We start from the raw sequence: 14100 nt of genomic DNA, 5'->3' as shown, positions 1-14100 counted from the left end.
GTTTTTAACACTTCCGCATTGGACAACTCCCGCTTGACTGTAAGGGAGTAAAAATGGAAATTCTGGCTTCCCAGGTCTTTCAATGTGCAGCAGCTTCCTTCTCTCTGCATTAACCTTGCTGCATGGCAATCATGAGGTGCATCTTGCTAAACCCTGCCCCCTTTCTCATGTTCTGGAAGCTTTCACTTTCTATGAGGAACAAATTCTTATTAACTTATATTAAACAGCTATATATTTTAACCTTGAATTATTCTAGTTTTTAACTTGAATTATTATATGAATTGAAATGAATTAAATCTATAAACTTTAATCACAGGCAGCTACATTTAATGAGGAAAAGAGCCAGTCTTTTGAACGGCTCTTTGAAATGAACGGCTCCTTAAGATCCGGTTCCCTTCAAAGAACCTCAAATCCCATCTCTAGTAGTTGGACGAGGACTGTTGAGTTTGTCGCCGACTGGTGTCTAAAGTAAGGGCAGCAGAGAGAGAGAGAAAGAGGGAGAGAGAGAAGAGAGAGAGTGGAGGCACACACAGGGCTCAGAGCATGTCGCCTCCTGTTGCTGCAGCTCACTGTGGGATCTGCAGTCGACCTTTCAGGCTGTGCACATGAACGGAGAGGACTTGAGTTACGCGACCCGGAGCCTTGTCGGAGTGAAGCAGCACAGAGTCTGTTCTGAGTCTGGAGGGGGAAACCGGGCTGGTCTTTGCGGGGATTTTTTTTGACACAACTTGGCAGAGAAGTCGCTTGTTGCTGCTGCTGCTGCTGCTGGAGATTGTGTGGTTGGTCTGCTCGGAGCCGCTTGCAGAGAGAGAAAGTGTGAAACAAGTGTCAGGAAGAGAGCAACAGATGTTTTTGGTGGATATGCGGCCGGCTGAGGAATGAGAGCAGCGGCGAGGCACCGGCGGCCCTTCCAGCGGTTCTGCTGCTGTGGAGTCGGGCTGCTCGCTGTCATTTGGCTCTCCCAGGTCATCCAGGCACCAGGTGAGACCTTAATATAGATATTACAAGCTGCGCGCGCCTGCCCGCGTGCATTCGTGCACGACAATTACTACGACATTCTTAAATACACTCTGTGAACATAATGTCACATAGATTTATGAAAAGCTACACCAAACACGCAGACGAATATAGTGCACACAATACAGGCACTGTTTAAGTTTATAACAGAAAATATGCAAAGTAGAGAAGTAAAAGCAGAAATCAGGAGTTATATATTCTTATATATTTATATTTCGATTATTAGGACATATGCTATATTAAAGTTTGATTTTTTTCTTTAAGAATAAACGTTTTTTGGATGATGGGTTGAACAGATAGTTGATCATGTGTCGACAATTATCAAGAAATATATAAAAAATCTATTTAAACAAGAAACATTTGAAGAGTTCATTTGAAAAAACAGATAACTCACTTTTAAAAGATTTAAGAAAGGTTTCAAAAACATATTTTTTTCTATAAGTAGCTTTAGGTATTATCAATCAATTTAAGTTGGGTGGCTTTGACTAAGTCAAAATGACATTACTAATCAGAGGTATCTTAAAAATGTAACGTTATTAAAAATCTATATTAAAAATAATGATTTTTTGAAAATGTATAAAAATGGAGAAATCTGTTTTTTCAAATGAACTCTTCGTTTGTTTGTAGAAAAAGCTGGATAATCCTTGTCTTCAGAGCACTCAGTGTTCCTTCATCTGAAGCATAGGACCTCAATCTCAGTCTCAATCAAAATATCTGAATGCAAAGGGAAATGTACATAACATTTTAAGTCCATAAAAATGTAATTGCAGAATGAAAAGGTATTATTAAAAGCACTCTGCCAAATCCTGTGGCTAACCCTTCTCTTCAATGAATACCATAATCTGCAAGCCATATACATTTGCAGCTCTTTTCTGAATATCTAAATCTTAGTTTAGTATTCTGCCAACCAGCTCCCAGCTTCTGTCCTCCTGTTCACACTGCAGGAGGGTGACAGTTTGTTGATTACATAAAGCAGACACACGTTTAAACTGTGGCATGTATAAATCCAATCAACAGGGGAAAGCTCAGTTAAAGGTTATTCTCCATTCAACCGGCATGCAATAAGTATTTCATCTTTATCTAAAGGTATTACTGCCCGACTTAAAAATTCATTTTTGTAGTTGTGATTGCGTAAGCACACACCCTGGTTCCTGATTTTCCCATGAATTGACCCCTCATTAGTCCTCATAGATTAAGCTTAAAAACTTGACACTATGAGTTCAGTATTACCATAAAAGGTTTTGTAGTTGTGTGAATTTAAAATGTGTTATTGATTTTGTTGCAGTTCAGGAACATGACGAACTCTCCTCTCCTTACATGTTCTTTTACACCATATTCTAACAGCTTATAGCGTCACAAATGAATACACTCCATGATCAACCCCCAGAAGTATTTTCTTTTTGTCTTTGTCATAAGTAAGATTTAGTAAGGTGTTTGACTATTGCATTTAGCCGCAGTGCACCTAAAACATCCTATCCTCCTTCCAGCTCATTATTCTCTCTTAACCTTTTCAAAGTGGTCACACATTGTCACACACTCATCAGCTGCTTCAGGACTAATCATGTTTTTTTTCAACAATTAGAGCATGATGATATGAATGTTCTGTTAGGAGTGTCTGATTTACATACAGTTTGGTTTCATACTGCATACACAGTGTCCTGCAACCAAAAGGTCTAGGAGACTATGGCTGCTCAAAAAACTATACCGTATGAAACACACAAAGCAAAGAATGTGGTCTGCTAATTGTAATGGTGACAGGCAGGTTACTGTCACAATGCTAGGTTAATACAACACTCACTATATCATCCTGAATAACACTGTGTGTAGAGCCATTTATGGATGTGCAGATCCAACTATCATTCCGTATCATTAAACAGTAATTCTGATTCTGGGGGGTAAACATTGGATTGGGTGTTTGGAAAAACTCAGGATTACAATAACAACAGTCTCCAAGATGCAAAATAGAGCAGGCAACAGATAATGTTGCAGGCTTGTCAAAAAGTAGGTTGTTTCCACATTTGTGACCTCAAAATCCAACACTTTATCTCCACTTTAGCAGTTCCTTGTCTTTACAAGCTGTGGAAAGAGAAGCTAAAAAAAGTGTTATTAGTCATGTTCTTGTTCAGCTCACTGATTTCACTGAAGATAAGTATTCATAAAAGTTTGGATCATTTGAAGTTGGGTTTTTTTCTAATTAAAAGGAAAAATAGCTTTGTACAAATGGTTGAATCCATTCTTAACCCATTAAAACAACTTTTTGGGACCATTTGTGAGCAGTGGAAACAAATTGGCATTATTCCATACCTTTTCAGGTTGATATAGCAAGTATTCTTGCATCAGTGGCTTTCTAACACACCCATTAGACAAAGAGCAACACTGGCAACATTAGCTTCAAGTCTGTGCCCTCTGAACACTGAACAAGATGGTGAGTTTTGAGAGTTTAACAGTGAAGTTTATGCAGAAGAACCAAATGAAAAATTAGCTTAAACACTACAATGCTTTGCTTGGTACAGCAGAGTTGTGAATTTCTGTGATTGTCTCCTGCAATGAACTCTCTCTCAAACAAGTAGTCATATAACCTGATATTATTCAAATAATACTGATAACAGAAGCTTTGAAGTCACTATTTGTAGAATTTTAACACTAATGACTTTGGCACTTTTCAAATGAAAAACCTACAGAGGACATGAAAAGTGGAAAATGTTAATGACACATGTTGGTTATAGTGTTGAGAAAAAGGCTGTGATGGTATCAGATTTTCATATCATGGTTAATGTGATTCAAAACATTCAAAATAATGATGTATTGTGATAACTATGGAAAAATGGAGTGACGCCTGCAAGCTAGTTCAGGCCATAGACTGTATAAAATATGGATGTAGTATCTGTGACTTCACCCATCTGTTCCTGAGAGCTGTTTTGAAGCCAATCAACGGCAGCAGCCATATTGTAAATGCGGAACTCAACCAGGCAGAGTGTGACGTAAAGGGGCGGAGTTTGAGCCTCCTAGCCAACAGCTATGTGTTCCCGTCCGGGAGTCAAGGCAGTCATGTCCTTATTTGGGCAAAAACTCGGAATCTTAATATCTTCTGAACCGCCGTTAGAAAAAACCTCTCCCCCCGTACAGTGTGTGCTGATATAGGAATTAGCTACGTAGAGCCAAGCCGTTTTTTGAACCAGGCTGTAAACATGTTTATTAATGCTGTAAAGATCATCTTTTTTGAATTGGTGTCTATGTGGTTTCTGGTGTTTCTGCAGCCAGCCTCAGGCAGACAACTCGAGCTGCACTGCTATACACATCTCACATGTCCCACTCTCATAACCATAACCACTCTCTGCCTCTCAATTTGGCGGTCTATTTAAACTAGGAAAATCTCCCATCTCTCCCTCTGCCTGTCAACGCCTCTGCTGCCCTGCATTCCTATTGCTGCATATTCTTTCATCCCAACCGCCACCCCAGCATCCACCTGCAGGCTCCGGGGTGTGTTCAGTATGTTTTGCTCATCACTCCTCAATGTCTCCATGTAAATTTATCTGCAGGGAGTGATGAGGCCGGAGCCTGGGTGCCAAACATGTAATATGTATTTGTTGCTACAATAAACAATTCAAACATGAGTTGTCTGACTGAACTTACTTTATCAGACAAGACAAAGGGGGAAGCAACATGCTACTTTACAAGTAGACACAACTGACTTATGTGTTATCTTTTTAAAGTGATAACATTAGTTATAAATTGGCGCTATATAAATAATGTTTGATTGATTGATTATTTATTTCTTATGCTATTCTAAGTTATGTTTTATTTGCGTCACCAGGCCCGCTACAGAAACATCATGTTCAATGAAAACGTACCCTCTTCTTCTACGCTTGATTCTGCGTCACACATTGTCCACAAAAATCCTGTCATTTTTCCAAAATCATGTGTCCTCTTCTCTGATATGATTTGAGCAGAAAGAGAAGACACACACCACTGTAAAGGCAAGCTAGCTAGCATGTTCAGCTGTTGCTTTTTTGTCTTCACACCATTTCATGGGGGTGGCAACCAGTGTAAAGAACCCCTTCCCCCATACTGCAAGGGATATTGCAACAACACTAGTTGAAAAAGAAAATAAATCATAATTAGAAGCATATAGACATACACATACTATTGTGCTTGCAGAATTTACATTGGAATAATACTTTCAATCAACTGTCCCCAAAAGGGAAGTGTCTAATTTTAATTTAATGCCATAAAATGTAAAAAGACTACCAGGGAGGGATAAAGCTGGATTATGTTGTCAGTGCCACCTTTGATCATTAAGCATTAAACCTGTATGAATAGACAATAATAATGAAGCTCCAGTCAATTTAAACAGGGTCAATTGTATTATATCTTTAATGCAGAATTAGGATTATGTCATGAGTTGTCAAATTCAATTTGTGACATAATCCTGATTTCAGCTTTATTTTCTTCAGACTGGTTTTTTTTTTACTTTGAACTTGTCTACTGTCAAATGTTTGAATAACGTTGGTTTGAATCCCATTTCAGATCAAATCAAATGTTGATAAGCTGTCTGTTCACTGCAACATGACATTTACAATCTTAACAATCTCAGACTGACTGTCAGTGGACTGCACTCTAAAAGGAGCTCTGAAAATCTGAATGAAATACACAAAGCTGTAGGTAGAAAGATTCAGGAGGATTTTACAGTCAGAGATGTTATACTAAAACAGACTGCAGTCTCACTGTGTGAAGGCAGTGAAACTGTTTGGGGTAAGACCACAGGAAGCCGGTCTGTCCAGTCGATGTGTGATTGACGGGATCAAATGTCTTGTTTCTGCTACAGACAGAGGCAACAGTGGTTTGACTTTCCTAGAGGGTATAGATTTCTGTCAGAGAATTATGACTGAAGTAATTTATTCTTCTATGTCGTTTAAAAATAAAAAATAAGCCTTATTTGATGACAGAAGAAGTGACACCATTTGGTGTTTGTTCACAGCATGTGTTTCAACAAGATGAATTTGTGGGATTTTGACTCACTGGCTTAAAAATCATGTATGAGTATCCCAACAATCTGTGGCGCAGAGCTTCAGAGTGAAGCCATCCCGAAGCCTACATTATTATACCAATGTGCAGAAAGATAAATTATGAATTATGGTATTTACATTTCTCTTTTCACTAATCTAGCTTGTTTATGTTGAGGAATGTGGCAGCAGGATTAAGATATTTCCATACAAACACCACATCTCATGTTTCATCAGCAGTCGCCACTGATCCTTCTGTAACCTATTTTCTCTATATTTACATTGTAGACCCTGAGCAGATATTATCTAGAAGACAAATCACGGTAACTGTGAAGCTAGATAAACATCATGAATCACCAAAATTATGAGTAACTTTCTCATCAAAGGTCAGGGTTATATCGGGGTTGTCTAAGGGTTTGAGTTTTATGTCTACTTTACTACAATTTTGTAGTTGTATCATGGCTCACCAGGGATTTCTTTGCCTAACATACCAACTTGTACACATTCATGAAGTTTAAACTAAAGGAAAAGGGATACATGGCTATATGACCAAGTGTGGCTGTTGTTTAGGCTCTCAGCTGCTCAGCTTCTGCGAGAAACACTGTTTAGTGTTAGCTACACCAGAGCCAAACACACTGGAAGATATAAAGGCCTGAAAGGAACCAAAGTCTGGCTTTTGTAGTGGCAACCGTCTTGGAGACGAACAACAAATAGATTGAATTTACGAATGCAAGTACAGTGAGTAAGGACTTGCTGTGGTACATTTTAAGCAGTCTATTTAGGTTAGAAGTAACAAAGTCATTACTGTAACATTGAAGGTACAATAAGTGTCTTCTTACTTAATATTTCACCTTTGTAAAAGTAATTATTTCTCTTGTGTTGTTGTATTGCTCAAGATTGGTCTTGATCTCAAAAGCAGCCTGAAGATCACTGTATGAGGTCTTGATCTTGTCTGGGGTTTGTTTTTACTGCATCCTGATGCTCCATGACAAAGAGTTTTCAGGATTTGTAGTCAAGGAACACAACTTTATGTGCCTACTTTATTTTTTATGATTTTTTTCTGTGATTCCATGCAAAACATCCTACTTCAAAGTCAACAATATCTCATTTGCAATTTCAAATTGTTGTCACTGTGTGTGTTTCTGTGGAAATAGAATTCTTCCGATCAATTTTCAGTTTTGGTGGTCCATACAGTATTTATACAGTATCACAGTGGACAGAACAACAACCATCCATAACATGAAGCCAAAACTTTTAGAGCTGCCCCTGTTGACTGGCTGGAGCAAAGGCCTTGAAGCCCACCTCCTCCATCATGACAGATGGCACTTGGGTCAAACTACAAAATTAAAATTAAAGTCAATTAAATTCTTCTCAAACATACTTTATGTAATTACATTACTGATTAATGTGCAAGTCTTCATTTTTCTAAGTTTAGTCTTAATTAGTTATTTGATATTAAAGAGAGGATTGACAGCTCCTGCAGCAGTGTTTGCTGAATTAATTTAGTAGAAGAGGAATGGTGAGAGAAACAAACTCTAGCATAAGAGTCATTGAACCTTCCATAGCCATAAGTGTCACTTAAGACTGGCAACAAGAATCTTTTCTGCTGTGGACTGTACCAACCTGAGAGTTCTGACATTTTTATCACTTAGTTAATTATGTGTTTTGGTTAGAGGCGTGACGTCAGTCCCACTGCTACACCAGCCAGATTGCTTCTGGGCATGTCTTGGCCCCACTAGTGCAATATGTCAGATGGAGGCTCATTGTATTAATAACCAGTCAGTGGTCTTGCTTCAGTTAAAAACCCTCAAAGCTTAGGTCTTGTTGTGGTCTCGACACACTGTGGTCTTGGTTGGACTTGTTCTTTGTTACTGTGGTGTGGGGTACTGTAAAGCCCCATTCTCTTATAAATAAAGCAAAGGTTGTAAGTTATCACCATAAGCAATTTTCTCTGGATTATCTAGAAGTAAAAATGAACAAATGTTGATTGAATATATTACATAATAAGCATTACATTATCTGTTTCCTCTATCTAATGTTACATGATGCGGTTTATATACTGGAGCCTGCTCCCAGTACTAGGTGTGAAACTGATGCGAAGCCGTCTGCTCTGAAACCCTTTTTGAATTTCCAATGAGTGGAGCTCCTCTTGATGCCTCGACATGAAAGCCTTCACGTCTCCTCTCAACCACGAACTGCTGCCCTTGTGAAATGGGCTCATTGAGCTGTAAGGTACAAAGGGACTCTACAGTGGCTGGCAATCACCGAATGCATCAGACACCAAGCTGCCTCTTAAATAAAAGGACGGTGTGAAGTACAAAGTGTAATAACCGCCTCACTATCTTCTCTGCACTTGGTGCAAAGATCTCTGTGGGTGGTGGAGGATATCTATATTTATTTTTTTCCCCCTGTCGTAGAGATGATGAGACAGATCAATCTGTGGGGAGTTTTCCTCGGCTGCCTCTGTAGTAAAGCTGTAAAATCTGATACCCACACAGAGATTAGCCATCGAGGAATGAAATCCAGAGCTGAAATAAACACCATAAAGATGTGTGAGCTGACGGCTGAGGACAGCTGACGGCAGCATGGACTGTATTACTGAACAAGCTGCTATCTCTCAGAGCCAGAAACATGAGGCCACAGTCTGCTGGGTCAAGAATAACTCTGGAGACAATTGCTGCATGGGAAAAATGTGGCAACAATACTTGGAGGATTTTCTGAAGAGAAGTGAACATTTTGTAATATGAAACCCAGACTGTCTAAATATGACATAGATTGTTTTGGTTAGAGGCTGTTTTAATAAAAAACATTGTCTGTTAATGGCTAACTGTTCCTCTGCTGCAGGGAGAATAGCTCATCAACAGAAAATCAACAAAGACAATGACTTTTTGATATCCATTCTTTTTATAACATATTGCCAGTAAGGTCACAAATGAAACACTTTTACAATTACAGAGTGCTAGATTCACTGAGATTGCGTTAATGACAATAGTTGACAGTTATTTTTCTGTCCTTATCAAGCGGCAACCTCTGGTCTAGAAATATGAGTCCAGTACGGAAGTGCTAAAAACTGCAGTGCTTCGAGGATCCTCTTGAGGCTGGCTCCAGAAGTACCGTAAACCAAATACACACCAATTCAAAAAAGCAGATCTTTACAGCAGAAATAAACTTGTTTACAGCCTGGTACAAAAGACGAGTGTAGTCTGGATAACTCATTTCTTGATCGGCACACACTGTACGGGTGGTACATTTTTTTCTAACGCAGCAATTTCGAAGATGTTAAGATTACGAGTCTTCCAATGAGAGGCACAGCTGACTTAATTGACAGGCGGGAACACTGTAGCTGTTGGCTAGGAGGCTCAAAGCCCGCCTCTTTACGCCACAATCGCTCGACAGCAGCAATATGGCTCTGGCCTCAAAACAGTGCTTCAGAAACAGATCAGTGACGTCATGGATACTACGTCCATATTTTATACAGTCTATGGTCCTTATGGTTTCAGCTTTATTGACCACACAAAGTGAAGAACAATCCACTAATCCAGCAGTAATAATCAAATACATTTTGTGTATGAACTCTCTTCTTTCAGGAGTATCTGCTGGTTTTGCCATTAAATGACTCTGGCTTTGTTTGTTACAGAGGCAGAGTCTTCTGGATTTCAGCCAGGTGTGAATGATGAGACGCTGCGATGGCATCGCCGGCTGATGCAGGAGAAGTCTGACAATGAGAGTCTGGATCAGCCTCGGGCAGGTGAGTCGCACTCACTTACCTAAAGTTTCCTTTCTTTTTTTTGAGATCACACAGGTACACTCTCTCCAATGCTGTCCGCAACACTCAGATATCATTCAGTGTTAGGAAAGAGCATAATATCAATCAGATTACTGTATTTGATACGATATCATAATGTGACATTTTCTGTGATCAGCCCAAAGGAATATATATTTTTTAGTAATCTAGTGAATTCAGTACCTGGCAGATAAAAGATAAAATGTATGCAGCAGTGCTGATAGTATTGCAGTCATATTGACATACACCTAGCTAAGACTGATGCAGTCCGATATGGCAATCAATAATATATATAATGCAATAATAGAACCTTTATAATCACGTATTTTTTTATTTGTTTTAAAAAAGTGTTTATAGAGAAGTTGTTTATTCATTGTTTGGAGGATGTGGTTTGTTTAGTTGTATGGTTGAACAATGTTTGTGTATCTTTTTTTAGCCCAGTTAGTGCTAGGCTAAATGGGTTGTGTGGCATATTCAGGTTAACAAAGAAGGAAGGTGTACCAGAGATCTGAGCCTCTCCCCTGCAGGTGAAACAAAAGGTCACGTGTTAGTCGTCAGGAGTGTGTAGTCAGTGTCAAACCATGTGCACAGAGAGACTGGAGGAGATGTTTGAGAGGAGACTGCTGGACTGAAAGTCAGATTACGTTTTATAGATTTGAGCATGGTTGAAACCTGAATAGTTTGAAAGGATTCAAACTGCTGCAAATGCAATTGTAACTGAAACATGCAGCCAATCTGCAGCAGTAATCAGCCCTCTGCTGCTCTGGTTTTGAGACTGATTAGCTGCATGGTTGACATGAGCCTCATTCATCACCACTGACAGTTTTATTATTACAAATTCAGATGGAGAGGAAATCTCTTTATTGTTGTGTGTGGATAATAACAGAGTAGCTAAAATACCACGGCTGCATAATGAAAAAATCTTCTGCCTTAAGGACAATACAGTGCTGTATCTTCAGATCATTTACATTCACTCTGTCTGTCACTGTACTGTATTGTATGCAAACTGCACAATAATTGTCAGGCTCAATTTCAGGGGTATTGTCGCAAAAATGTATGCAAATCCAGTTATGGTAATAAACAATGGAAATAGCCTGTTAGAACCACACTCCTAAATACCACCTGAGGCGTGCTGTCTACTTATATGTATTATATGCATATGATGAATAATTTACAGCTTCTGCTGTTGAGTTAAACACTGTTAAGTGACATCTCCTGCATGCAAGGATGTCTGCATGTGACAGAAGACAACATTAGACAAAATTATTTCAATTAACACAACAATTAAGGAATGATCCAGACTTTGTTTTTCTAAGGTGAGGGCCAGAGACCGTATAAAAAACAAAGTAGTCTTTGTCAGGTGACCCAGTAGTTTTTGGGCTATTGTTTTGAATGGCTGCAACCTTGTTTTTCTGGAGGAAGAATTCATTCAATCAATCAATCAATCAATCAATCAATCAATCAATCAATCAATCAATCAATCAATCAATCAACCAATCAATCAATCAATCAATCAATCAATCAATCAATCAATCAATCAATCAATCAATCAATCAATCAATCAATCTTTATTTGTATAGCGCCAAATCACAACAAACGTTATCTCAAGACGCTTTTACAAACATAGGAGGTCTAGACCACTCTATTTCAAATTATGAACAGAGACCAAACTTCAAGACAGGGTAAGACTCAGTCTTACCCTACCTTAATCCACCATGAGCATTTCACATCGCAGTATTTAGCTAGTGACAGTAGCGAGGAAAACTTCCTTTTAACAGGCAGAAACATCAGGCAAAACCAGACTCACGTTAGACAGCCATCATGCCTCCACCGAGTTGGGTCTTGGAAGAGGGATAGAGGAGAATAAGAGATAGAGGGAACGGTGATAGTGATGAGACGAGCAGTAGAAGCTGTTGCCGCTGGAGTCCAGCACGTTTGTATCTGCTGGAGTCCGGAACGTCCACAGCAGGAGGATGCCTACGGCAGCTCAGGTGGCACTAGAGAGCAGGAAGAGAAAGCTGATTCATGTTATGGTAGTAGCTAAATAGTATTTATTGTTGTAAGGAAAAACAAACAGAGAGCTAGTTAGATAGAAAACTTACCCCTGGCATGCCCACATCGCTGCAGGAGAACAAGATAAACCAGGTAACTTCAAACAGCCAGCTTTTCTGATGGAAAAGAACGCAATGATCATTAACAGCCCTTTCATATTCATTCATATCCCACAACAGCAACGTTACAAAGATACACCTTCATCAGGCCTTCATACATTCATATTGATCCTGCAGCAGTGTAATTTTGGCATCCTAGTGTGATTTCACATTGCGCTTTAGCGCTTCAGAAGCACAAGAGGTAAACATACAGCGGGAGCTTCACACAGCTCCGACGCCTCATGCTGATCCTGTCTCGTCTCTGTTACACCTCTGTTCCTACCTTCAATGCCTGCACAGCAGTGGGACGACTTGGTCTGACCATTTCGCCTATGAGACTTTCATATTGAAGGGGGAAAAAATCTACAGAAGACATCAACAATGCAAAATTTAGTGACTGATGTAGCCATGTTAATTTATAGCAGACAGCCAGCATCACCCACCTGTCACTTTAATTGTCCCTGACCTAAGTAGCTTAACTTAGAGACTGATAATGATTTAAATGTGTGAATGAAAAAATTGCCTCTAATAAGTTGGAAGTTGGAATCTTTCAAATGGGATCTAATAGGAAGTGACTCACTTTGGAGACAGCCTCAAGTGGCATTGTACCCAGCTTACTCAGCATATTTAGAACATTTCTAATATTAGATATAAAGTGATAAACCCACTTGTAAATAATTTAGTCCATAGCTTTGGGTCAGTAGAAATAAATCCTTGGGTACACTTAAGGGATGACTGATTTGGCACTTGCTTGAAATTGACATAATACAGGCACCGTGCTGTCGACACATCCTCTCCTGTGATGTCTCATTAAATTTCCTTTTTTCCACACTTGAGCCCTAAAATGAGACTCTGTGTCTCTCTCTGCCAGTGCTCCATTTGCTCCACACAGCTGTTTGTGTTTTTCTACCTGATAACACACTTAACCTTTATCGAGTTTCTGCTTTGCAAACAGATCTCCCTCATTATCTGTGTCAAAGAGACCAGCGTACTGCAGGCCGGATCCTCCGCTGTGGTTATACACTGGAGACGAGCCATAGAACAAAGGCTGGACAGGTAGTATCAGACCCAGCAGTGAGTCCGGGCTCGAGTTGCTGCCTCTCCCTCAGCAGGCTGCCTGACAGTGATTGCATAATCTGTAGTGTGATTAAAGAGCCGGGCCCGGACCTTGCAGGATATTATCTCGGGGATTGCACGGTAACATTCAGCCCCGGGCTCTCTCTTTTCCCCTCTTTTCATCCCTATGCTACTTAACAAGATGGAGATGGTGTGACCCGCCTTCGGAGACCGCTGTTGCTAGGCAACTGAATGCTAAATTTTGAAACCCAGACAATTCTGTCCTTCAAGCATTAAAAGTGCAAAGCAAAGGCCTAAAAATAGAGCCTTAGGAGGGGGGGATGAATCCAGATGATGTAAATGAGGCAAGAGGCTCATACTATGTGTCGTCGTCCGGGCTTGTTATGTTGTTTGTTTTGGCAGGCGATGGTCAGCTGAGAATAGTATTTTTCCACAGCAATGTTTTCCTGGTATTTATGGGAAAGCATCACGAATGAGGAGTTGTGACAGAAACTGTCTTCGAGTGGAAATAGGGACTTGTGTCAGGCCAGTCAGATTGTGGAGGCGACACAAAGCAAACATCAAGAAATGTTTTGGAAAATTAAAAGCAGAGTTCTGGATCTCACTCACTCCCTCTTTACTTTCTGTCCACTAAAGTGAGTCCACATAGAGGGGATCAAAGGCAGAGGTCAAGGCTGAGTGTCTTTACAAAGAGGTTGTTTCCAGTTACTTTAGATTCACCCCAGAACGCCCCCTCTCCTCGTGAAGATGATGATTGACATGTTCAGAAGCTAACGAAACACCCTGAGCTGTTTTTTCCTTCCCCTCTGCACGGCACAACATGATGTTTAGTGTTTTTATTGATAGGGGAGCAGTTTGAAGCCCTGCTTTCGTTTCATTAGTGATGTATTCAAACTACCTCAAAGGAAAAGCAAATCAAAGAACAAATGCATAATTGAATTTACATTACACACCTGGATGAAATATTTATTTTTTCATTCCTCATGAAAAATTCAGTCGTGTTGCAGAGGTGTGTGTGTGTGTGTGTGTGTGTGTGTGTGTGTGTGTGTGTGTGTGTGTGTGTGTGTGT

General features: G+C 39.8%; 1 protein-coding gene across 1 annotated transcript in view; it reads left to right on the top strand.

Moving 5' to 3' along the window:
• The first annotated feature begins 500 nt into the window (after positions 1–500).
• LOC117812616 (sodium/potassium/calcium exchanger 3-like) overlaps positions 501–14100 on the top strand; it is a 42947-nt gene continuing 29347 nt past the window's right edge. The window contains exons 1-2 of the mRNA XM_034683505.1: positions 501–981; positions 9658–9768. Of these exons, the coding sequence (XP_034539396.1) occupies positions 879–981; positions 9658–9768 (214 nt within the window). The 5' untranslated portion in view covers positions 501–878. The remainder of the gene's footprint in view (positions 982–9657; positions 9769–14100) is intronic.

The sequence above is a fragment of the Notolabrus celidotus genome, chromosome 5, assembly GCF_009762535.1.
Source record: "Notolabrus celidotus isolate fNotCel1 chromosome 5, fNotCel1.pri, whole genome shotgun sequence".
NCBI classification, from domain to species: domain Eukaryota; kingdom Metazoa; phylum Chordata; class Actinopteri; order Labriformes; family Labridae; genus Notolabrus; species Notolabrus celidotus.
The sequence above is the reverse complement of the archived record's forward strand: the minus strand, read 5'-3'. Positions and strand labels throughout refer to the sequence as shown.